The sequence below is a fragment of the Chiroxiphia lanceolata genome, chromosome 17 (genome assembly GCF_009829145.1).
Source record: "Chiroxiphia lanceolata isolate bChiLan1 chromosome 17, bChiLan1.pri, whole genome shotgun sequence".
NCBI classification, from domain to species: Eukaryota; Metazoa; Chordata; class Aves; order Passeriformes; family Pipridae; genus Chiroxiphia; species Chiroxiphia lanceolata.
The window spans coordinates 10,845,261-10,868,869 of NC_045653.1; the positions used below are offsets into that span (position 1 = coordinate 10,845,261).

Sequence of the window (23,609 nt, forward strand, 5' to 3'; positions counted from 1 at the left end):
TTACATCCCTAATTCACCAGCCCTATCCAGCCAAGCCTTTCACTATGTGCTTCACTTTAAGTTGTACTGAGTTAAACATTGAAAGGATGTGCTAAAATAGGGAGGAATTTATGTACAAGCTCTGCAGTGCTTGTTCCTGATTCAGGGAATGCTTACCCATTTAACAATCTACATTCTCACCAGTAATCCACTGAAACCAGAGGGATTATTCCTAAAATTGAGAACCTGTCACCTCCTCCAGCGGAGGGTCAGTGTCCTTACTCCTTAGACCACAAGTCAGTGGCTCCTGAACTGATCCCCACAGGCAACAGCAGAGCACACCAAGCCCAGCACAGCTCCAGAGTACAAGGTGCTGACCCAGTGCAGATTTGCCCCTCTGGTTCACATCTGCTCACAGCTGAGGGTCAAATGGTGCCAGCAGATTCCGGACTGACTCAGATATCAGCTGCCTGCATCATTAGAGCTTTGTGCTGAATTATGGATCATTTGCCTTTCCCAGCTGGCACAACACCAGCATGAAAACCTAATGCCAGCAAAATCTTCCCACCAGGTGCTCTGGCTAATTTGACAGACATCCCACTGTGAGCCCATGCCTAAACCAGAACAAATTTGCACTAACAGCTGTACCGTGGCACTGGGTGTGTGTCAGGGACAGCTTGTTGTGTGGCACAGCCACTCACAGCAGATCCCATTCCATGTGTCTCCAGCTGCTTTCCCTAGACCCTTCCTATTCCCTGCTCCCTTGAGGTCACAGAACCACTTGTGTCAATTCAACTCTTTGCATGGCTGTGCCCTAAATTAAGCTGTGAAATGGTCAAGACTTTTCAGAAAAAAATAATGAAATCATAGGAGAAAAGCTGAATTCAAGGGACAGCTCTTTGAAATCCAGCTGAGCTCACACATCTGACACACAGCACAGCTGGACTGGCATATCCAGGAGGGATGTTCATGGCCAGCCCAGGTAAGTGGGAACTTCTCAAACTGATTCTACCAGCAGTGAAGTACCAGGGAATTACAATCAACATTGTGCCAACCTCCACTTAAAAATCAGAGTTTTGTCTTTTCCTATATAAAATATTTAACTTTGGAACTTTTCAGAACAAAACCTAATTCAAAATTCTAAATTTAAGGAATAACAGCCTGACAAATGCCATACACCACACCAAAGTCAAACACAGCATTCAGCTACATATCTACCATGTGCTCCCGTAGGTTTCCAGTTGTGTTTCCAGCCAACTGCAGCTCTCACTTCTGTTCAGCCTAATGTGGGATATTTCCTCTGGTTACTGGTTTAGCCATGGATGGAGCAGATCCTTTACCACCCCTACTCTACCCAAAAACCCAGGACAACACCTGCCAGCTAAAACAGAGCTGACTTCAAACCCTGCCATGACTGTCGGCTTTCTCTGCGTTATCCCAACAACTCCAGCAACCCCCCTGGGATTTTCCCATTTCAGCAGTAAAGGAGGGAGAAGGCAGGATGCTAGAGGGAGGCAAAGGGGTGGAGGAAGCAATTCCCAGACCAGAGCCCAGCTCCATGGGCTGAGGGTGGCCGGTGGAGGGGTCTGGCCTGGCTCACCGCAGTTGAACTCCTGGGCGGTCAAGGTGACGATGGAGCGGCCGTGCAGGTCCCGAGGAGCCTCACAGGTGGCAGCTGTCTGGATGCTGCCCTGCTCGGCGTATTTCTTCAGCAGCTCAGCCAACCACATCAAGTCACAGTCACAAAACAAGGCGTTGGAGTCCAGCCGCCTGCAAGGGCCGAGGAAAAGGGCAGCTCATTTCCCAGCCTCCGACCGCTGCGCTGCCTCCTGGAGGCCAGGACACGGGAGGGGAACAGTCCTCGGGAGTGAAGGGGGCACCTGGTTGTTTTTCCCTGCATTTGGTCATATCCCAAATAAAGTTTGAGGTATCTCATCCCTGTGATGCTTATCCAAGCAGAAGGATTTAATTGAAAAACTAACATTACCCATTCCAGTATCATTCGCTTAAACTGGATTATGAATTTTTGGCCTAATTTGAGGCAAAGAGAGACACTGATACACTGGGTTTTCCGCCTGGAAATTGCAGCCTTTACTGAATTCTATAAGAACAGCAGATAACAGTGACTCTGTTACAGCTTTCCATTTTCTTTTAGCCCCCAAAACCTCCCCCTTGTTTTTTGTGTGCACCAGGTCAGTCCCTTTCTGTGACAAGCTGTGAGAGGTTGTAGCATTTCTGCACAACTATAAGAACTTTTATTACTGCAACATAAGCCTGAACCATGTGGAATGGAGCTCCAGTGACCTCCCAGTGCACTCACCCTCTTTCCCTCCACTGACCTCATTCCTACAAGCAGTGCTATCCATAAGGATAAATAAGGACTACAGGGGGATTAGTTCATGCTTCCTTCCCCACTGACAGTTTTACAATCAATGGGTTTGAGCCATCCAAAAAAGAAAACAAAAAACAACAAAACCACGGAAGAAAGGTCTAATGCTTTCAGGGTCACATATTTGAGAATGTGAGATTTCACACAAGGCCATGACAGAACATTTTATAGACATCCCAGCTTTTTCTCTGACACCTACAGACAGCATTTCACAAGTTTTTCCCTGTTAAAGAGAAGTGAAGCATTTTACCTGCTTGCAGAAATCACTGAGGGCTGCAGTGAGAAACATTATTTTATTGCACTTGAAAATCATGGCAGGACACCAAAATTCTCTACCTTTTGCATTTTTTTTTCCCCCAAACACATCATAGAACTTGTTTCCAGAGATCATAAAACCAAAGCAAAGCTCTGGGGGTTTAAGCAAGAAAGAAGTAAGCTTAAGAGACAGCCAGGTTATGTGGGAATAACACACTGGGGAATTCCTGCATGGAAGGAGAATCATGCACCTTGGCACCACTCTGATTATTTTCAATCTAGAAAACAAGCCTTTTCTTTTATGACTATGATTTTTCCTTCCATGGCAGATACTGATCTACAGACATGATCGAGGTCATATCCATGACCTGTACACTTTCTATATTTTTCAAGGATGTTTTACGGGGTCAAACCGTTGTGAAGACTTTCCAGGAACGCTCATTCCTGTGGCATTATTAAGCTGTAAGCTGATTATAATTAGCCACTAGAATAAAGAAACTTCTAACTGGTTAAATAAGCTTTCGGGTCCAACCAAAACTGTTTCATAAACTTAGCGGTGGCCTTAGAAGCGCAACAACTGAAAGCTTTGCCAACCAGGCACATTCTTCCTCAGGTCCTGGCCATCTGATCGAAGATAAACAAGTGCTCTTCGCAGGCAATGTTTTTTACTTACAGCCTTTTGAGGGATTCCAGTTGAGAGAATGTCCCTGGATGAATCTTGGAAATCTTGTTGTTGTGCAAGAATCTGAAGTGGGAGAAGCCAAGCCAAAACATTATCCAATATTTGCACTACGGGGGTGACAACATCCCAGGTCAGAACTCGGTTTAACCGCAGCTCAGTTTTTGCATTCCGTGTTTGTTTCCATGAGCTGCGGGAATTTCACCCGTCTGTGGGTACGATGCAATATGCCAAAGGGGACAGCGGGTGTGGGCTGGAAAGGGTGACTCAGGATGTGATGTAACAGGTTTAACTGGAACCTTAAAGTTTCTCTGCAAAGGGAGGAGAAAGGGCACGAAATCCCAGACCAGACGCACCCTCTGTTTTCTGTGCCTGGGTCAGCTCCAGGGGGACCTTTTCTTTCCCCCCTGCAGATGACATGACAACTTTACAAGGGCAGCCACTGGAGGATGGTTCCAGGAGAAGTCAGACAACTCATGCCTTAGACTCAGTGTTGTTATTAACCCAAACTCATGAGTAAATCTAATTCAGAGAACAGCTGCCCAAGCTGGGCTTATCTCTGAACAAAACTGAGCAAAATTTTCATTTTTAGAGTCTTAGCCCACAGACAGCACCCCACAGTTCTTAGGGAAAAACCCTGATTGCATGAAAATGCATCAGTGGGGAACAAGATGGGATAATTAACTTCCCATTCCCATAATGACGGGGAAATTTAGTTATGTTGGTTACATCTAAAACTAATAAGAGACCATTGATAAAAGATATGAAGCAAATTTTGGGGATAGTGAAACAGGAGAGAACACAAAAGCAGCACAGCTTGAGTGCAAATGTCTGCACACACACATGTGTGCACCCGAGTTCAGCCTGGTTGCTGACAAAACCAGGCTGACAAATCTTCTTTTAAAATTTAAATCCAGCATTTTTGTTGGATCAAATACAGTGACTGAGATCAGCCATGCGCTGATCCAGGTCTGAATTTTCCTAAGGGTGTGGGATCCCACGATTTTATTTCCCTGGCACATATGGATATAATGCACATTTCCACACAGCACAGAAGGGTCTGCTGGTTTCTCCATGGAGCAGGAACACCACATGGTCTGTTGTCCTAGTGGCTACATTACTACTAGAAGCAATCCTGGGGAGCAGGAGACACACATTTCCCTACTGCTTTCAAGAAGGATACGTGTTTTTCTTGTTAGATTTTTTTTCTGACTTTATCCCTTTTCCATCCCTTTTTTTTTTTTTTTTGCACACTCTGCCCAACAGTGACTAATGTTGCTGACCTTATGGTCAGAGTAAAATTTCACTTGGCTTGGCCAGTTCTAGGGCTTTCTGCAGATTTACCCCTGTTTAGACAGAAACCTGAACATAACATAAAAGGGGAAATTCCCCTCACGTCCTCAGTCACCCATCTACTTGGCAAGTATGTAAAATCTCCTTCTTTAAAGAAGTTTCTTTTTGCATTTCCCTCCATTTTGAAGATCTCATTTCATGCTACCAAAACTGTTACACAAAAAGAAGTTTTCTCCCTTCTCCTCACCCCCTTACTCCCAAGAAATGTCCCATCTTTACTTACAGCCTTTCAAGTTTAGGCAGGTCACTAAAAGTCTCCAGCTCCAGACTTTCCAGGTTGTTGAAATGCAGGTACCTGTCACACAGAAATCACACAGACTGCAATTTAAAAGACAGAAGATCTTCCCAGATCAATCCACCAATGCCCCCCCAGCTGGTCACCATACTGTCTCAAGGCAGATGTTGAGAAGCCAAAATCCACTTTAGTGTCTCTGCTTTCCAGATCAAACACAGTGGCCAACATGGCTTTTCCCTATCCTGTCAATTATTTACTCTCTCTCTTAATAAACTAAAACAGAGACAGAAAAAAAAAAAAAAAGGATAGATTTGCCAGTTTGTTTTTCTCTGAAGACCAAGACCACCATCACTGTGAACTGCCTGTTGCACTGTTCAGGGTCAGGAGGAAACTACTGCTCATGAAGACCCATCCAGGTACTGTACAGTAATTTTCCCTGTCTTTCCCAACATATCCTTGGATTGTCAGGAAGGAAGAAATGGCCTTACTACAAGGCATTTGTTGCCAGCCTGGGAATTGCAACACTTTTGAGTGGAAAATGTGTTTGCTGAGGATTAATTTGTAGAAAAAGGCCCTGAACAGCCTGATAAAACTTTGAAATTGGTCCTTGCTGAAGGTGGGACTGGAGATATCCAAAGGTCTTTTCCAACTTGCATTTGTGTGTGGTTCTAATAGGGGCTCCCAGCACATGTACCCACCCAGCAGGAACAGAAACATCTCCGAATGGCTGGTGTGGGGCTGTTGTGTTCTGTGGAGAGAAGGCACAGCCCCCAGAAATGGGGATGGTGCAGTCACTTGGAACACTTAGATCTAAATAGCACATTAGCAGAACAGCCCAGCTCCTGCTAATACAAGTTTATGGTTTTAGTTCCACTAAAACCTCAAGTGTGACCTGTTATTCCAGAGGCCTGGGAGACCTTGTGTCCGGGGTCACCCCTTATCATCAGCAAAGCAAACCTGGGGTCTGCAGAGCAACTCACCACAATACCTGGCACTGCCTGTTCTCATGAGCTGTGACATTCACCACCACAACTGACACGTTCCTGACCTTTAGATGCATTTCTTATGGTTCCAAAGTTGCCTAAACTCTTCCCTCTTATTTTACACAGGCATAAATTTCACAGCAGACACAGATTAATCACAGATCTACAAATACTCATTCTGCTATTGTAGCTGAATGCATTGAGAAATGATTGCCTAAGCCTCCACATGGCTGTTTGATTTGTAATGGAAGGATTCATGATAAATGGTCCAGTATCAGAGCGCAAACTGGGAGACGGTGACTCAGATTCTGCACTGGAGGGTCACAGTGGGGAAGAGATGTGCGTGCTCTAATCAGGCTCAGATGTCTGCTGAAATTGCTTTGGACCTTGAGGAAACCATCTGATACTGCCCATCAATCGAGCTGTACTTTTTCTTGAAAAGCTGGCTTGGGGGTGACAGGAAAATGGGGTAGGATTTGAGCAAAGCTAATTCTTCTGGAACTATGCCCGCCCGAGATTGAAAACAGATGGGACTTTCAGCGGGTTGTTTGTTGGTTTTGTGAGTTTGTTGATTTTGGTTTTTTTCTTTTATTCGTGACATCAAGTCTGGAATGCTTGTTGTTGAAATACCCCTGCTGCCAGCACCGGCTCTCTAAGCTCAGCTTAGAGCCAGTTTTGGCTTCCTATATTTTCTCCCAGGCATCCTTGCTCAGCTGGCTGATGAAAAACCATATTTTACACACACACACACCTATTGTTAGGCTTGCCTGACACTTCCCATTTCCACTTCTGCTGTCAGCATGGAGAACAAGTTGGATCCTATCCCTTTTACAGCAAAACCCTTACTTACATTCCAGCCCTATAAACCTTGCTGTTGGGGACAATGCACGAATCAGAATGGTTTCACCTTTAGTTCCTCCTCTTCAGTAAGGCAAATAATTCCTATAATTAAAATATTTATGAAGAATAAATAATAAGGAAGAAATTCTTCCCTGTGAGGGTGGTGAGGCCCTGGCACAGGTTGTCAAGAGAAGCTATGGCTGCCCCATCTCTGGAAATGTTCAGGGCCAGGTTGGAAGGTCATCACTTCTTTTGTTTGGATCCATCATTTTCCCCCATTGCAATGTCCAGATGCTTTAAAGCATGTGAGCATCACCATCCTGGTAGCTCCCAAACACCTGTCTGCCCCAGCTCTCAGTTTGCACTTCATCCATTCCTTCCCAGCAAAGCTTTGGGTAAGAGACAAACTCAAGCAGCCCCTCAATTCAAGTAAAGGGCCAGATCCAGCCCTCTGCTCCTGGAGTCCCAGCAGACACAAACCCAGCAGACCAGCTGCCTGCTGCTTCAAGCCATCCTGCAGATCCCTGTCTCTTCCCATCATGAGGTCCTTGGACATAAAGGGCATCAGAAGCACAGCTGGTTCTTCCTATGCTCCAGAGGTTTAGGATCAGGAAAAAACGTACAGGAAGAGACCTCAGTATTTACTAACCAAAATCAGTGCTGGGACAAACTGTTTTCAAATTAACTCAGTGTAGTCTGGCAAATCTGGCTGATCAAACAGAAGCTTCATCCTACCCCTTGCTAAAGTGCCTGGTACTCTCCACATCTGGAAACACAGCAAGCAAGGCTCATTTGTACTTACAGCTGTTCCAGGGAATGGAGCCCATGGAAGGCATGTTGCTGGATGTTCTGAATTTCGTTTTTATAAAGGTAGCTTTCAAAAGGAGAGAAAGGAAAAAGCATTAGGCCAACTCATCAGCAGCTGTGTTCTAAAAATACAAAGGAAACAATAATGAACCTCAAGTCGAAGCAGAGCTTGTTGGTTGGATTCAAGGGCAATGTTTCATACCTCTGACACTGACATTAACATGCAGGAACTCCGAACACAAAAAATATGTCCTTGGCTAGCAAACATTAAAAGCGGGTTGGTAAATTTTAAAGTGGTTAAGAAAATACTGAGCTACCAACTCACAGGTATTTCAGGTTCTCCAGATCTTCAAAGGATCTTCTCACAATTTGTTTTATCTGATTATTGTTCAGCAGCCTGTTCAAATCAAGAGAGAAAAATACAAGTGGTGAATTGAGCACACGTGAGATTTGTGGCTTTTCTGTTCTCAGATGCCCACTGAAAATTCCCGAGCTTGCTTGTCAGAGAATTTAAGATTTAAAGGGTTAGCAGATCAAAGTTTGTCTATTCACACCAGCCAAATCAATGAGAAGGTTTCTTACCCAGAGGTGCCAAGTGCTTCCAACATGTACAGTGTTCAAAGTCTTTTGCCACAGGCTCTTTGTTCAAACCACTTTTTGCCACAGTGGTTTTCAGTCCCAAGTTACAATTTTGGCCAGGAAAGGGATGAGGGGAAGGGAGACAGGCAGAAGGAGGCAGAAGGGAGGGGGATATTAAATCATTGCTGCCACTCTTGTACAATCACATTGGTTTTTGGAGGTGCCTGGTTGTGTTCAATCTGGGAGCAGGGGAGTGCAGAGACAGTTTTTAAGAGTACAAATGCATTTTAAAACACCAGCTCACAGTGGAGTTATAGGAGCTATAAAATGGTAACAGCTTGGTTCTAATCACTTGGTAAACCAATATCTGCAAATGAGAAAGAAATAAATTCAGTTCTGACTCCTGAGGCTACTCAGAGACAGCCTCTTTCGATCTAGGAAGCCTTGTGCCAGATTTTAATAAAAAACCTATGGACCACATCACACTGGAAAGCAATCTCTGACTTGTATGTGCAGTTGCCATGACTGTGCATGCAAATGATGACCAGTGCCAAGGACCAGAAACAGCTCAGCCCTGTAAGAACCACGCTGTGCAGCAGTGGTAACCACACAGCTGAACGCTACAAAAACCTCTTCTGCAGCCACTGCCAAGCCCAACACCGAGCAAAGACAATAAATCACTTATAAATAGCTCTTTAATATATGAATTTAGCTATTCATCGTGGCTGCCCAACCGCACTCCCGTGGGTCTGTCGCTGCAGTATCCCACTGATTGCAGATCTGGGGAAGCTCAGAGCTGGTGGAGTTTAGAGCTGAATAGCCCAGAGCAAGGATTTTATCAGCTACACTAATTTTTAACATTCCTAAACGGAGTCGTGGATGGAGAGGAGAGATGTGACTGTGCTGCAAAGATTTCTTTTTCTACCATTGTAGGAAAAAGTGCAATTCCCTCTGCAAGCAGCCAGACCTCACAACGCTGGGTCAAATTTAATACATGCACTAAATGTGCATTTTCTATTTTACAAGCTGATTTTTGTGATAATTCTGCTCCTCAGGAACAACCTGCCACCAGGCAGCAGTTGAGAAGACAGTTCAGCACTTTCCCAGCAGTAAAGCCTAATCTTCTGTCCCGCTTTTCCAGAGAAAATAGAGCAGCCAGCCTCTGTCATTACTAGCCAAGGTCTCCACCTGGGAAAACCAGTTCGTGCAGGTAAATGATGGAGAAAAAAGACAAAGAGATGGCGAGAAATGGTAGAAAGCATGTGGGAAAAGAAGGTGAAGATAAAAATCAAACACCTCAGGGATGACAGAAAAGATAAAAGATGACAGAAACACATATGTGTGATGGCAGGTTCACAAGTTCCCACCAGGCACCTGAGTCACACCAGCTTTCTACCAGCTTGTTCTCAGGTGGAGAATTACATTAAGGGCCCAAAAAGCACGTGATAAACTCAAGTGCACAGAACTTTGGAAAATAATAAGGGTTTGAGAAAAACCTCATTATTCTTGATTTGACTGCCCTCCTTTGATCAGCTGCCCAGATGCTGTGGATGTGGGTGCCACTACCAAACTGCACATCACCAGGGTTGGGGACAAACAGCCTGAAGAGGTTAAGGCAGAAAGTTGCTGGAGAGTTCCTGCCCAGGTGGGAGCAACAGCTCAATACACACGGCTGAGGTCAAACAGCCCAATTTCTCTCATAAGGAAGCAAAAATGATGTCAAGTCCTTGGAACACACGATCCTGCTTTGACAGCCAGCTCTGCTGAGTGGAAATACAGTCCCTGAACACCAACCCAAAGGTTTCTTTGGTGACTGAACACCCAAGGACTGGAAATAGTTGCCTGAGAGCAGTGCAGGAGAGGGCTTTGGTCTATTTACCCACGGCACAAAGACAACACAGGGCCCAGCCATGCCAGCTTCCTTCCCTGCCTCTATCAGCACACTTTCATCTTTGGCCAGGACAGGACAAAGGCAGCTTGTTCTCTGTTATCTAATCCTTGGCCCCACTTCTGAGGGCAGGATGGGCTGACAGGTGAGTGCCAGCACCAATGCCATTGCCATGGATGTGAGCACCTGGATCCTGCCACGCAACCAGCACCAGCCGCTCCCCTCATGAGGGACGGGACACAGTGACCAGGTGAGCAGGTCCTGGATCAGGGTCACACCAACAGCCTGAGCAGCCCCACACACCACCATGATCCGGACTCCTTTTCTGATCATTATCTTTTGTGCGAGGAGTTCAGGCCAGAACTGATGCCCACCGGGATTTCAAATTGCAACATGCTGTCTGACTGCATTTTGGGGCTATTTAAAAGCATTAACCTAGTCTGTTTTGTTCTCTTGGCTGTTTTGGGCAGTGCAAGAGAGTGTAATCAGCAGTGCAGCCAAATAAGATGAATTCTGGAAGTTCAGATGGCAAGCAGTCCACGGGCCTCTTATCTCATCGTCTGATACTTAGAAATTTGTTCATTGCCTGATTAAAGAATAAAAAGAGCATGGAAGAAGCCATCTCTGCTTCCTGTGTCAGGATTCCCCATTGTAATGGAAGGATAAGTCCTGGAAAACATTAGAAAGTGAGATAACTGATGAAGTCCATCACAGTCCACGTATTCCAAAATGCTGCTTTCAGAGAAATCCATAGACAGCACAGCACATCTGGCTCCTAGAAAGACTTTGGATGGTTTCTGCACAGCTGTCTGCTCCTTGACTCCTGTGCAATTCATCCAGGCAGAGAAATGTGCAAAATCCTGGCATGACCTGGCTATGGATCCCAGCTGCAATCCACAGCAAAAATGCCCAAATTCCTGCTAACCTTAGAGGATTGGAAGCTAAGATCTACTGCTAACCAGATCTGCTGGGAATAAATGCTCTGGCAGACAGAGGCTGGAAAGATCATTATCATTATTTTAAGCACACCCTGTAGCAAAACAGGCTAAATTAAAAGTATCAGAAGCACGTTTCCTAGCAAAATGATGTGGCATCTCCCTTCATGCCAGATGGTGAATTGGGCTCCAAATAAGTAGGTGTACTTAATCACACAGGTTTTATTCCTGAAAAAAATCTTCTGGGATGTTTGAGATATACAAGCACCATGAGACATGAATCACCAGAAAGAATATTTTACATTCAGTTTCCTTTAGGTTTTATGTCCTGACTGCTTCTTCATTCTTCCCCACCCTCTCTCCAGGTTGCCAAGCACAGGCTTAACTTGCATTAAATGAGTAGTTTTCTGTTTTTTGAAGAATGTATTAAATGATGTGACAGTACAGAATTCAGACTCAAACCATGTACTCTTTCCTCTTTTTGTGTGACAAAACACATGCTACAGTCATTGTGACATAACAGCTATTTTTTTTCCTCACACCATTAACAGAAATCATCATGTAGTGCATTTAAAGCGGGAGAAAAAGTGAGTTTTATGTTCAACCGTGCATTCTCCCTTGTTGACAGAATGATCTGGAATAGCCATTTCCCATATTTGAGGAAGGAACTTTTATGCTGAGATCCAAGCAGACTCTGACATCCCTTCCTTGCTGTCAGGAGCACATTCTCTCGAGAGCTACTAGAGGGTAAAACACAGAGACTCCACGTTACTGCTGTTGTTCATCCTGAGACCCTTCACAGGCATCTAGAGCAGAGCTGCAGGGCTCACCAGAAATGCCCTTTGCTCTCACCCAAGCAGCAAGAGAAATGTGATGTGAGCAATGGCACTGACAGGACAAAGGGCCAGGCAGAGGCACACACAGCATAGTCTCCACAGAGTCCCTGTTCTCCTGGGTGCTTGTGCCTCAGGCAGAACAAAACACATGCTGGGGAAGTTAAGAATTACGGCTTTGGTCTCTGGGTTGGATGTTTCTAAAGATGATGCTGGAGAGGCTCAAGTAGCAGCAACCATTTGGCTGTGATGGTCTTGGTTTGAAAATACAGAGATGGACCAACTGGGTCAACATGGCAGAGTTCTGACTCTTGTGGGAGTGTGTAAGGATCAGCCACACAGGGGTGTCATCATCCATCCCCACCCAAAGATGACCTAAAGGAGTAAAAACTGGAAAGCAATGAGAGGCTGTGCCTCACCATGAGCTCGTAGCGTGTTTGCTCTCTTTCTTCCACAGCCCAACACCTGCTCTGAGCTAATGTTGGCTTCAGAGATGCAGAGAGGGCTGGCAAACTCCAGCAAAACAGCTGTCCAGGAGCTGTGGTATTTTGTGGATGGCATACAAGAGGGGTTTTTGCCTCTCTCTCCCTTCTACCTTTTTTTTTTTTTCTTTTACCAAGGGGACATGTTAAGAGTTTAAAAATACACAAGGAGATCCTCACCAACACCTGCACAGGAACTGAGCAGAGGCAATAGGAAGGGATGAGGAAATCTCACAACTCTCTAAGACATTTAGCCTAAGTGGACTTCTCCAATGCATACAACATTGCAGACAGTCAACAAGGAATCTCCCAGTGGTGCAGGATTTAGCTATTTTTTTTTCCTCACACCATTAACAGAAATCATCGTGTAGTGCATTTAAAGCGGGAGAAAAAGCTCCTGTGGTGCTGTACCAGGAGTCCCCAGCCAGAAACACACAGTGACTTTATCTCTTCCACAAAGAGGGTTTCTGTTTTTAATGTTAAAGTGGTGCTCTGTGATTTATCAAATCTCCCACACCAGGGAAAAGCAGAGAGGAGCCAGAGGAAGGTTTGAACTGTTGAACAGCCCCACTGGACACCCACACAGGCTCCCAGCTCACCTCCCTGCATCCAACGCAGGCTACAAAGGCTTCCTTATCAGGGTGGTTTACAAACTGTCAGACTTGGATATAGTACAGCCATCCTGCCCAAACAGAGATGCAGAACAGAAGCTTCACCAGAATCTGCTGCCCTTCCTCTGCCTTTGTAAGAAAAGGCTCTTCAAAACACATTTATTTGCTTATGGAACATTTAAGTCCCATGGCAGAAAGATGCAAGCTCAGAGCTCTGCACGTAGAACCTGAACTACTCTATCCTCCAAAGATCCCACTTCGAATTTTCTGGACAAACTTTCCCAGGAAGTCTCTCAGGGATTTTAAATTATTTACTCTCTTTATCACTTGAAGACCTGTCTAAGTCCTCAGGCGAAAGTCTGCCATCTAAGCAGCATCAGCAGATTCTTCCAGTCTCATCAGTTTTGATGTGGGAATTGGCCAAACCAAAGCTCCTGGAGAGAAATTTGCTTCAGGGGTGCGAGATCTAACATTCTCTCATTCAGTTATCAAGCTCCTCATCCTGGGAGTTAAATGCTACAATTGTGTGAATAACTTATTTTTCCAGTGTGCTGGCCAGACCAGGAAATACAACTAAGCATAGGAAATACTATCTAAATGGAAATGTTTCCATTACACATCCAGTTGAATTTCGGAATTCAAATATAAAAATGCGGTATTTTGTCAGAGCAGCGTTTCACCTAGGCCAGTATTCCAGCTCTGACAATGGTCATAGGACAGTATTTAGGAAAAGCAGGAGTGTCTGCCCACCATCTGTGAAAACACATTTTTCTTACTGCTCTGGCACCTGAAATCATGAGATCAGGGATGTTAGGGGGTACATAACTGCCTTCAGTATCTGTTCATGGACTTGCTGTCCTTGAGGTCCCTGTCCAGGAGAGTGTAGATGCAGAAAGGAAAAAGAACTGGACAAACTCATGGAGCATAAACAGAGAGACAGGTCTTTCCTCCTCCATCAAGCTGTGTCTATATCTGGCTTTATGCAGAGTGTCAAGAGTCAGAAAGACAGAAGCAGAAGTCTTGCACGTGCCAGAGACCTGCCCAGCCCAAGGCAGGGCAGGAACTGGGATCTCTTACAAAGCTCAGCAGGTTGGGTGGAGCATCTCTCCAAGTGAAGCCTTGCCAGCATCCTTATTTTCCCCAGGGTTCAGCTGAAACTCGCCTGGTGGTCCTGCAAGCTGCCTGCCAAACATCTGCCTGGATCACACAGGGATGACATCATCTGGAACCACTTGTTTCCTCGACTCAGGAGAGCTTCAGGGGTGGAAGAGCAGGGCTAGAGATCAAGAGACCTCAGGAGAGCTTTGTGATAAGGTAAAACCCTATGGACTCAGACTCTACTTTCTCTCTACATATTTTAGTCTCATTCATCACCCTATCTGACCTCATCTCAAATGACAGAAATCCACCCAAAGCATCCTTTCCCTCTATTATTTTTGGCAATTAAGTACCACATGGTGCTGTCTGAGAGACTAATGTGGGCTGTTCTGGTGCTCTGGATGAACAGCATCACTGGTAATAAAGTTTTTGACCAGTCTACTAGTGGACCACCTGTCCTGTGAGCAGGGGCCTGGGCCACAGTCAGGGTACTTTGAAGCATCCTGCAGTCATGGCTTGGCCAATCAGTCCCACACACAGAGTGGAACAATCTTTAGCAAACTTTGATTTTTAAAAGACAACTATTGAGCAGGTCTCTATGATAAAGTCCTGCTGTATTACCACTCTTCCTAAACTACTTACCATTAACTACTTAACAATTGAATGCCTTTTTGCCCAGGTCTTCCTTGCTTCAGCTCTGCTACCTTCACAGGATCAGGAATTTCAGATCACTCAAGGTATGACAGAAGAAGAACAACTTAGACTTTCTCTTACCATTTATGACCATGAATGTACAAATGTCTATCATGCAGTGCAGGTTCCCAAATAAACTGGTTTGCCTCACTGAGGAATTCCAGCCTGGACTTGGAAATCCTATGGCTGTTAGCACTGTGTTACAGCTCAGATAATTGGATCTGAGTCTCAACAGCCCAATTACATCCAGCACAGTGCTGTGCTGACACAGCTTCTGGTTCTGATTTGGGAGCTGGTGTGTTTTCAGCTTCTTGGCTACAGGGTGCAGATTTACTCAGATCTGCCTTCAAACCCTGCAGCAGCAAGAACAAGCAAAGGCTCCCATGATTTCCTTTGAGAAGAGTGAAAAGCTCTTTAGTAGGGTAGTACATCAGTGTGAGCGAGGGATGAAAGACTGCAGGAACTGCTTTCTACTCCCATTCTTTCCTGGAGTAGGGCAGGTGTAGGCATCTATTCCAGGGCAAGGCATAGGGACAAGGTGGCATTTGAAAGATGCTCTCTCACTTCAGTCAAACTCACGTAGAGCAAATAGGCCACAGGAAAGAGGAAGCTTTTAATAAATCCCTTCACTGTTTTGCTTCCAGGCCAGAGCTTTTTTTATAGGCTACTCTAAGGCCATACCTGCCCAAACATCCTCAGTCAGTACTAGAATGCATCAGATTTTTAATTAAAAGAAAAAGCAGAGAGGTTAATTGTGAAAAATGAAAGTTATTAAATGGCACATTTCATTAAAAAATCTAAGAAACATGATCCAGAGTAGGACAGAGAGAATTTTAAAGCTTTAGTTGGATATGCACAATTTGATTGAAATAACTAAAAGCCCAAGGGCACCTTTAAATTGCTACAGGGGACAGTACAAACACAAGTAATAAATGGACATCCTCAGAGTGGAACTTACAGTGTGTTGAGGTTCTTCAATCTTCTGAAGGCTCCAGGTTGTATCTCCTTGATGTGGTTGAAGCGTAAATCTCTAAAGGTAGAAGACATAAACAGGCCATTAGCAATAAGCATCATCCCCATGAGGAAGGGAGGAGGGCTGGTGGGAGGGTCTATCACACCAGGCCTGCACCAACAGGAAAACTGGAGACAAAGACCAGGGAACAGAGTGGAGAAGGAGTGGCAACAATGGTTGGGGTCTGCTCTTGTCTGCAGTGAGCTGGGACAAGCCTATATTGATAAAATTCTATAGTCTCATTTCACAGAAAACTGAACACTGAAGGGACTCAGGTGATCATTTCCATGAGCAGCAGAAAAGGTCTGCAGCAAAACACCCCAAGTTCAAGTGCAATTACACTTGCATCTCATACTAATTTGTAAGGGAACACTCATCATCACGTGGACCCGTATTTTAGCTCCCTAGCAAAACTATCTTTGCCCTAAAATGGTTAAATCTGCTCAAATAACCTCATATAATAAGCATTTCCTATTTTGCTCCACAATGCTCCAAGACTCACAACAGCTTATCGCTGCCTGCATTTCAAATTTGTGCCAACTTCAATTAGAATTACTGGACCCCAGGGGATTCTGGCAATTTCCAAGGGCTGCCCACGGAACTACATCAACTTGGAACCCTAAAACATGGGGTTTGGATTGCTAATGAGATAATAAAATAAGAGCTAAGTGGTTTAACCTGGTTAACCAAGTAGAAACACTTCTATAGGGACTGTGCATTGATTTGGCACCTTGCACGGTCCAGTGTATTATAACAAACCACAGAAGGCTGACAAATGGGGTTTGCTGCAAGTTTCTGTCCAAAGCAAAACAATGAGGTTGATTTTTTAATCCTACACTGCTTGATCTATCCCATTTAGAGAACACAAAGCTATTTTTCAGTTTAAGGTAGCCTTTTAAGGGCATTTGCTTTAAGAGGAAAAATACACGAGTTGCCCGTCATTCCGGTGATAACTCACACATGGAAGCAGAGTTTAAAATAATAATTCTACAAATAGCTGCAAGTTCAACACTTATTTTTAGACAGGCATCAACAAGAATTGTGGCCTTTACAAAATTCAGATTAGAAAGAGGTGCAGTCCTTGCAGGTGAGCCCAAAGTGACAGGGAGTATCTGGGGGGGCTGAAACAGCTTTGAGCAAGTACTTGGGAAGAGGCTACACGATAAGTAAAGCTGATTTTATTTTAAGATCGTAGAATCACAGACTGGTTTGGGTTGGAAGGGATCTGGAAGATCATTCAGTTCCAACCCTCTGCCATAGGCAGGGACACCTTCCACTAGTCCGGGTTGCTCCAAGCCCTGTCCAACCTCACCTTGAACACTTCCAGGGATGGGGTAACCACAGCTTCTCTGGGCAACCTGTGTCAGGGCCTCACCACTCTCACAGGGAAGAATTTCTTCCTAACACCTAATCTAAACCTGACTTCTTTCAGTTTAAAACCATAGTCCCATGAAGTAATGTTTCTTAATAATACAGTCCCATGATGTAATGTTTCTTAATTTGCAGACTTAATAGTTTGCAAAACTAGTTCTTTTACCTCAAAAAATGCATAATAAATTTCTTACTTTTTAGGCAGAAAATGCATGGCAATTTTACTCGCATTACACTGAAATATTAAATCTCTGCCTTGTTACCCCTTTGTTATTTTTAACTTCACCTTTGACATTTTCAGGTGTGTTTGACTTTATTTGCATTGCTTCAAATGCATGTTTCTTGCCCTTCTTCTTGGAAGGATTTACACATCCTTCTTCCCTGATGATGTGAATTTGAAGGTGTCTTTACAGAGTTTTCAAGGGAATGACTGACACCATAAAGGCAAATACAATTAAACACTGGCAACAGTGATAGCACAATGTGCTGCCTGTTCTCCATGGCCTCACTAAAAGGAAATGAGGAAAGACTAGACCATGAAAAAAGGTGAAGAAATACAAACTTGATTTATACACTGCAATGCACAGACACCAACTCTGCCTACCCTGGGGGGTTGTAAAGGGCTGTGTAATTAGTCCAGGCAGCTGGCTACAGGTAATAGGGAACATTACAAATCCATGGAAGGAATACACAGAGGTCAGGGCTGGAGCTGTTGATGCTCATGGAACGCAGCAGGGAGCAGGCAGTGAAGTGTAAAATACCACTTTGGGTCACAGGCTGCAGGCAGGGAAAAAAATCCTACAACTATTTTAATGACCAAAGACAACTGCAATCCTTCCCAGCCCTCCTTCACACTGAGGCACTCAGCTCCCACAGCTGAAACAAAAAGCAAAAGCCAGAACGACAGGTAAGAGAGAACACCTCTGAAAACAGGAAAAAATAAACCACTAATGTGGATGTCCTTGAGCAGCCAAGAAAGTCCTTGGAGATGCAGAGGAACCTAGATCTACCTCTTTACCATGTAAAAACCCCAACACTTTGGCTCATCCACAATTTTTTCTCTCCAGACCTTGCCTTAGCCTAAAGCACCGCTGGCAATGAATGTCATGGAGGGCTGCACTGGGAATTTCCTGGCTTGCCTGTATTTGATTGAGAACATTCCCTACAGAGTTTGCCTCCTCTTACACAGAAGCACTTGTTTCTCTCTATTCCCAGGGCGCTTATTCTGGAAATTTACATTTCTTTTCACGAACAAGTGTGCTTTTCACAGGGACCCACCACACAGCTTCTCCCATGCCCAGCTGCTTCCAGCTGCCCTGTGCACCAGCAGCTGGGCTCCCTCACTCCTGCCTGCTTCTTTCTACCTGGGAATTTGCAAAATGGGGAGAAAAGAATAATCCCTCGTGATTTAACTCTCCCCCATGTTTTCAAGGCCAGCAGTCTGGGATTACAAGACACTTTCCCACAAGGAACAAAGGGAATATCGGCTGCTAAAAGATATCCCAGATTCTCTTCTACCTTCACACACACAGAGTGCTCACTGGAGGCCTGGGACAGCAGCTGTCCTGGGTCACCCAATACTGATCCCTCTGGACAACACCAGCTTGACTGGCTCAGCAGAAAATCCCACCAAACCCTTGTGCCAAAGCACCACAGCTCCAACAGGAAAGTGAGCTGGAATACATGGATAATCTGGGATCTGCTATAGAAATAACTCGCCTTTTCTGAATTTGGGAACTCAATCCCATTATAGAGGCTACACAGAAGGCCAGAACTTGCAAATGGATTGGGAAATGGGTCTTGACAGAAAGACACTCCAATCTGTCTGAGGATCTCAGCTGCTATGATAACAATCATCCCTGCAAGCACTGTGTGAAATAATTAACAGTGATTAGCATATAAAACAATCAATGGCTTTTACAAGAAACTTTCACTTCTGTTTAATCTATTGAGGCTTTCACAGACTCATGTATTACTATGTTAACTAAGCAGATAATTAGCTACAAAAGGCATTTTACTGCAGTTCCATGGAAATTACTGGGTTGGTTTCATCGAAGCATCCTTTGTGCACAGCAGTAATGTGACAGTTCTGGACCATTTCACCCAGAACTGGTTGGTAAGTGGTAGCCACACAATCATTACCAACAAGGACACAGAGAGTAAAGGTAGTTTTACAGAGGTAAGATGTTGAGGTTCTTTCCAGTGTTTCCTGAGGAAGGCAAGGTGTGAAAGACATCCTAAACACATCCTAAAAATATCCTATAAGTCAAGTTTCCATATATAAGAAGAACCAGAACATTTACCAGAAAAATGCTCGTTTCTCTTGCTTATCTGCAGAACATCAGAGTCAGCCCTGCAGTTCCCCCATCCTGCCAAAATACTCCAGTCCTGGCAAGAAGGGAAAACTGCCTTGCTCAGATGGAAATGAAGTCTTCCAGACTCACTGTCATCAGCTCCCAAACTCAGGAATGTCCCTCTCCCACATGAGTCCCCAAATGGCTTTAATAAATGACAGCCTTCATCTCCCAGTCCCTACATGGACAGCTGAGCGCTGCCATCTCTGCAAGGCAGACAAGGAGACCACGGGGAGGCTCAGGGCTGGGGGCTTTTCCAAATCCTGGCTATTTTGGGGTGTACCAGCTTAAGACATTAAGATTTGACTGGTCAAAGAGTGAAGAGGAAGGAAAATATGTTCAGCATGGAAACACAAGTAAACGAGATGACGGGATCATGGTTGAAACAGTAGAGAGCGAGCAGATGCAGGGCTGTGGTTCCCTGTTACACTGCCACACCACTCACATTTGGAAGTTTTAGCGGATGGCAGCACTAGATTTTAATTAAGAAATTACCACGGGCCTTCCTGAATGCAGCTTTTTAAGATTTCAGCTCCCATAAACAGGAGTCAGATTTTCAAAAGGACTCCCTCTGTGTCACAATGCAGCAGCCAGTCTATCAAGCTGGTTTGATCCCACATTTTCTGTGCATGTAAGCTGGTGGGAATGCTGTGCTTCAGAGCCTGGCCTGGAAGGCAGTGCCAGGGCAGGAGGCATCTGCTGGTGCCTCATCCCTGGTGGAATCATTTCAACTGACACGTGGCATCCCTTTAGCTCCTGCCAGCAGGACAGGAGCAAAGAACACCTCCAATGCATAGTTTAGGTCCTGGACACATATACAAGAAGAAGGATTACATAAAAAAGTATTGAGGTCATCAATCTTAGATAATTTGAGCTATTATTTATTAGCAGTGGGTATGGAGCTTAGGGTCTGATCCTACTCAAACCAGCTGAGTCTATTCTTGGGCATTCCTGGCACCCAGGAGCAGGACTCTCTTAACCTTATGCCTATTTCCTTTGCACTATCTAGTCAAGATATTTCCCATATCAGATGAAGACAAACTTCCCTCCTTCTGAAGTGTGTTCTGACCCTGATCCAGAGGAAGTAACTCTTTAATATTCAGGATAGGTGTCGGTCTTTTGCTTTTTTAAGAGCATGACCATTTAAGTTTTTATCCAGAATACATACACAGATCTTCCTTAAAAAGCAGATGATAAAATCCCGGTATACCTATGGAGAGAAGGATGTGGTGAGGGCAATGAAAATACAAATAACTCAAGTGGGAACCTGATGCTGAAGCACTGGGAAGTTCAGTGAAGGCAGGATTTCAAACACTTAAGATAGCTACAACACAAGAGTTAGGATGCTTTCATCAAAAGATGCAGGAATGTTTCTAGAAGGAAAATATGTTTTAAGTGCCTTCCCTCCCATTTTCCTTCCAATCAAGGTACTTCTATAAATGGAAGATAAAGAAAATTTTGGTCACCTCTAAAAGGTTTAATAAGGATTAAATTCTGCAGTGAAAGAAGTCAGAAAGAGATCCCACCTGGCACATGCAGAATGTGTGGGTGTGTGTTTAATGGCTGCATATAAGACCATCACACACTGAGGAAATGAGTAATCCATTCTTCAACCCAAAACACACGACAGAGACCACAATGGGAGCAGCATTTCCAAGAACTCATTTGCTCAGTAAACCTTTCCCCAACAAATGTATAAAATTCCCTCTCAAAACTATGCTCATTAATAGCCTAAGAGAGATACACCCTGTCCTACTCCAGCCTTCCTCCTGTGGGAGGAAGAGAGGAACTGAGCAGCCACCAAACAATAAGCACTATGATGAAGGGAAACAAAACTTGTAAGCTGGCCATGCTTACACTGCCCAATTAGCAGCCAGGTCTGTGAACAACTGGGTCACCTCCAGTTCATGCCAGCAATGTGCTCAGATCCCAGATCCTGCCCCATCTTTGCCTGTGCCCTCAGCTATGTTTCTCTAGCAGGACTCATTCATTATGTGCTCTGCATAATGCAGAAAGGAGAATAACCCATGGATAATTGGATTGCAATCCATTAGCTGCCAGCCAGAGGGGAACTTCTTTCCATGCATTTCTTCCACTCGTGCCCACACGTTTCAAAGCTTATTGTCTTAAATGTCACACTGTAGAATAAATGACGGGAGGTTAAGGATCTATTCAAATTTTTGGAGTGTGTGTTCCACAGCTGCTCCCCTCCTTGGGCTGCTGGCTAAAAGATCTGCCTGAATCCCAGCAATAACCAGCGGATCACATCTGGATAATCATGTTCCAATTGAACAGACAACAGCCAAAATACATTTGCAGTTCTACACCACGAATTTTTACAGCTTATCTGTACACGTGTAGTCATTCCTGCCATCCTACCATTGCTGCCATCCTACCATTGCTGCCATCCTACCATTCCTGCCATCCTACCATTCCTGCCATCCTACCATTCCTGCCATCCTACCATTCCTGCCATCCTACCATTCCTGCCATCCTATCCTCTGCTCAGGATAAAACCAACAGACTTCATTACTAACAATAAATGGTCTGCTGCTAAAACCAGACATTGGGCCGGATCCTCAGCTGTACCCAGCTGGGACTGGGAAGGGAGGAGGGAAACAGCGACCAAAGAGGAGCCAGTAACAGCTCATCAATCCTGGAACTGGTTCCATGCCAATCCCAGCATCGCTCGGAGAAGGCCATGGGCGGCTCCGAGTTCCGCCAGCTGGCTCCAGCCCCGAGGGGGCCATCTGCCAACGGGGCTGGTGAAGGACAGCATGTGCCAGCTAGGAGACTTCCTCACTCTTCCAGGATTGTTAGAGAGAGGATGGCACGGAGTCACGGAGGTCAGAAAGTCCCAAACTCCCAACTTCAAAGCAAACTCCATCTGGAAAGTGCAGCTGTTCTGCGAGGGAACCGAGCTGGAGCCTGGGATCGTGTGTGGAGCTGCAGTCACAGACTCAGTCCTACTCATACCGAAGGGTAAGTGTGGAAAATATCCCACATTTTCTACTCAGAATAACTCCATGATCAAAACTATTCTTGCTATAATTCTGAATGTTCAGTCTGACACAACAGTCCTCCCAGGAGAAAGATTAACATACCAAAAAGCTGGAGTAGTCAGGGCTTGGTTAAGAAGCATTCTTTGATCTTGCACAATTCAAAAAAGTTTAATTATTCAAATGTTATTTATAATAATACAATGGGACGCTGGCTGGGAAATGCATTTACATACATCAGATCTTCAAGATAGCCAGGAAGTCAGGATTTTTACTTGCCACACACCACACAAAGGCACATGATCTGCCAACGGAGAGCACTCACCAGGCTCATGTGTCTTTATATCTTTGGGGATCTCTGCTTACCAGTGTGGGGCTTGTTTAAAATTATGCAGACAGCAGTAAAAGAGAATAAACCAGATAAATTGCCTTAAAAAATACTAGTCTACAGTTACCTCATTTTGGAATATTACTACTTTTACGTCTCACACCTGCACCATTTAGTTAATGTTTTAAAACCCAGTTTCCCATTCAAAGTTCTTGCTCTTCTGTTAAACTAAATAAACCTGTTTTCCAAATGGTTAAGCAGAGAAAACATGGACCATTTACAAGCAGTGCACATGCAAACCAGTTAGAGTAGAAGAGAGGGAATTAGGGTGACTGCACTGGAAAACCTGGTCACCTTTCTAGATTGAATTTTACAGGCAACTCAGTGCAACCTCCATCACTGCAAGATACTACCTGGAATTTTACTAAAGCTGCAAGGCCAAGCATGGGCCAGGGTCAGGCTTTTGCTCCCTGCAGCACAGAGAATGAAGTGTGCTGCTGCCAGAGGGAGCAAATGTGACAGCAAATGTGTCCACATTTCAAACATAGAACAGAAATTAAGCTTTAATGAGCTCAGAAATATCTCAGTTCAGCCAATGAAACAAATTTTTCCCTCAATAAAAATCCATGTTTAACCAAGGAGGAACCAGTTACTTTGCTAAAATCAAACAATGTCAGGGTATTTGAAATATTTTAATATTTCAAGATGCAGGGGAATAAGAGGGAGAAAAAGTTTGGTGACAATTGGAAGAGTCAGACACTGCAAGTTGTTCTAAGTGCAGATAACCCCTACCCAGTCTGCGCAGTACTGAGCAGTGTCACACTGTAAATAATCACTCCATCAACAGCCCAGGGAGAGAGAAAGCTTTGGCAGCTGGAGCAAATGTAGACCTCATCCTGTGGGTCA

At 44.6% G+C, this 23,609-nt stretch overlaps 1 protein-coding gene across 1 annotated transcript in view; it reads right to left on the reverse strand.

Moving 5' to 3' along the window:
• Positions 1-23,609, reverse strand: part of LOC116795512 (peroxidasin homolog) — a 43,974-nt gene that overhangs the window by 18,472 nt on the left and 1,893 nt on the right. Inside the window, exons 2-7 of the mRNA XM_032705274.1 lie at positions 15,598-15,669; positions 7,846-7,917; positions 7,516-7,587; positions 4,879-4,950; positions 3,297-3,368; positions 1,580-1,749 (exon numbers count right to left, since the gene is read on the reverse strand). Coding sequence (XP_032561165.1) covers positions 1,580-1,749; positions 3,297-3,368; positions 4,879-4,950; positions 7,516-7,587; positions 7,846-7,917; positions 15,598-15,669 — 530 coding nt within the window. The remainder of the gene's footprint in view (positions 1-1,579; positions 1,750-3,296; positions 3,369-4,878; positions 4,951-7,515; positions 7,588-7,845; positions 7,918-15,597; positions 15,670-23,609) is intronic.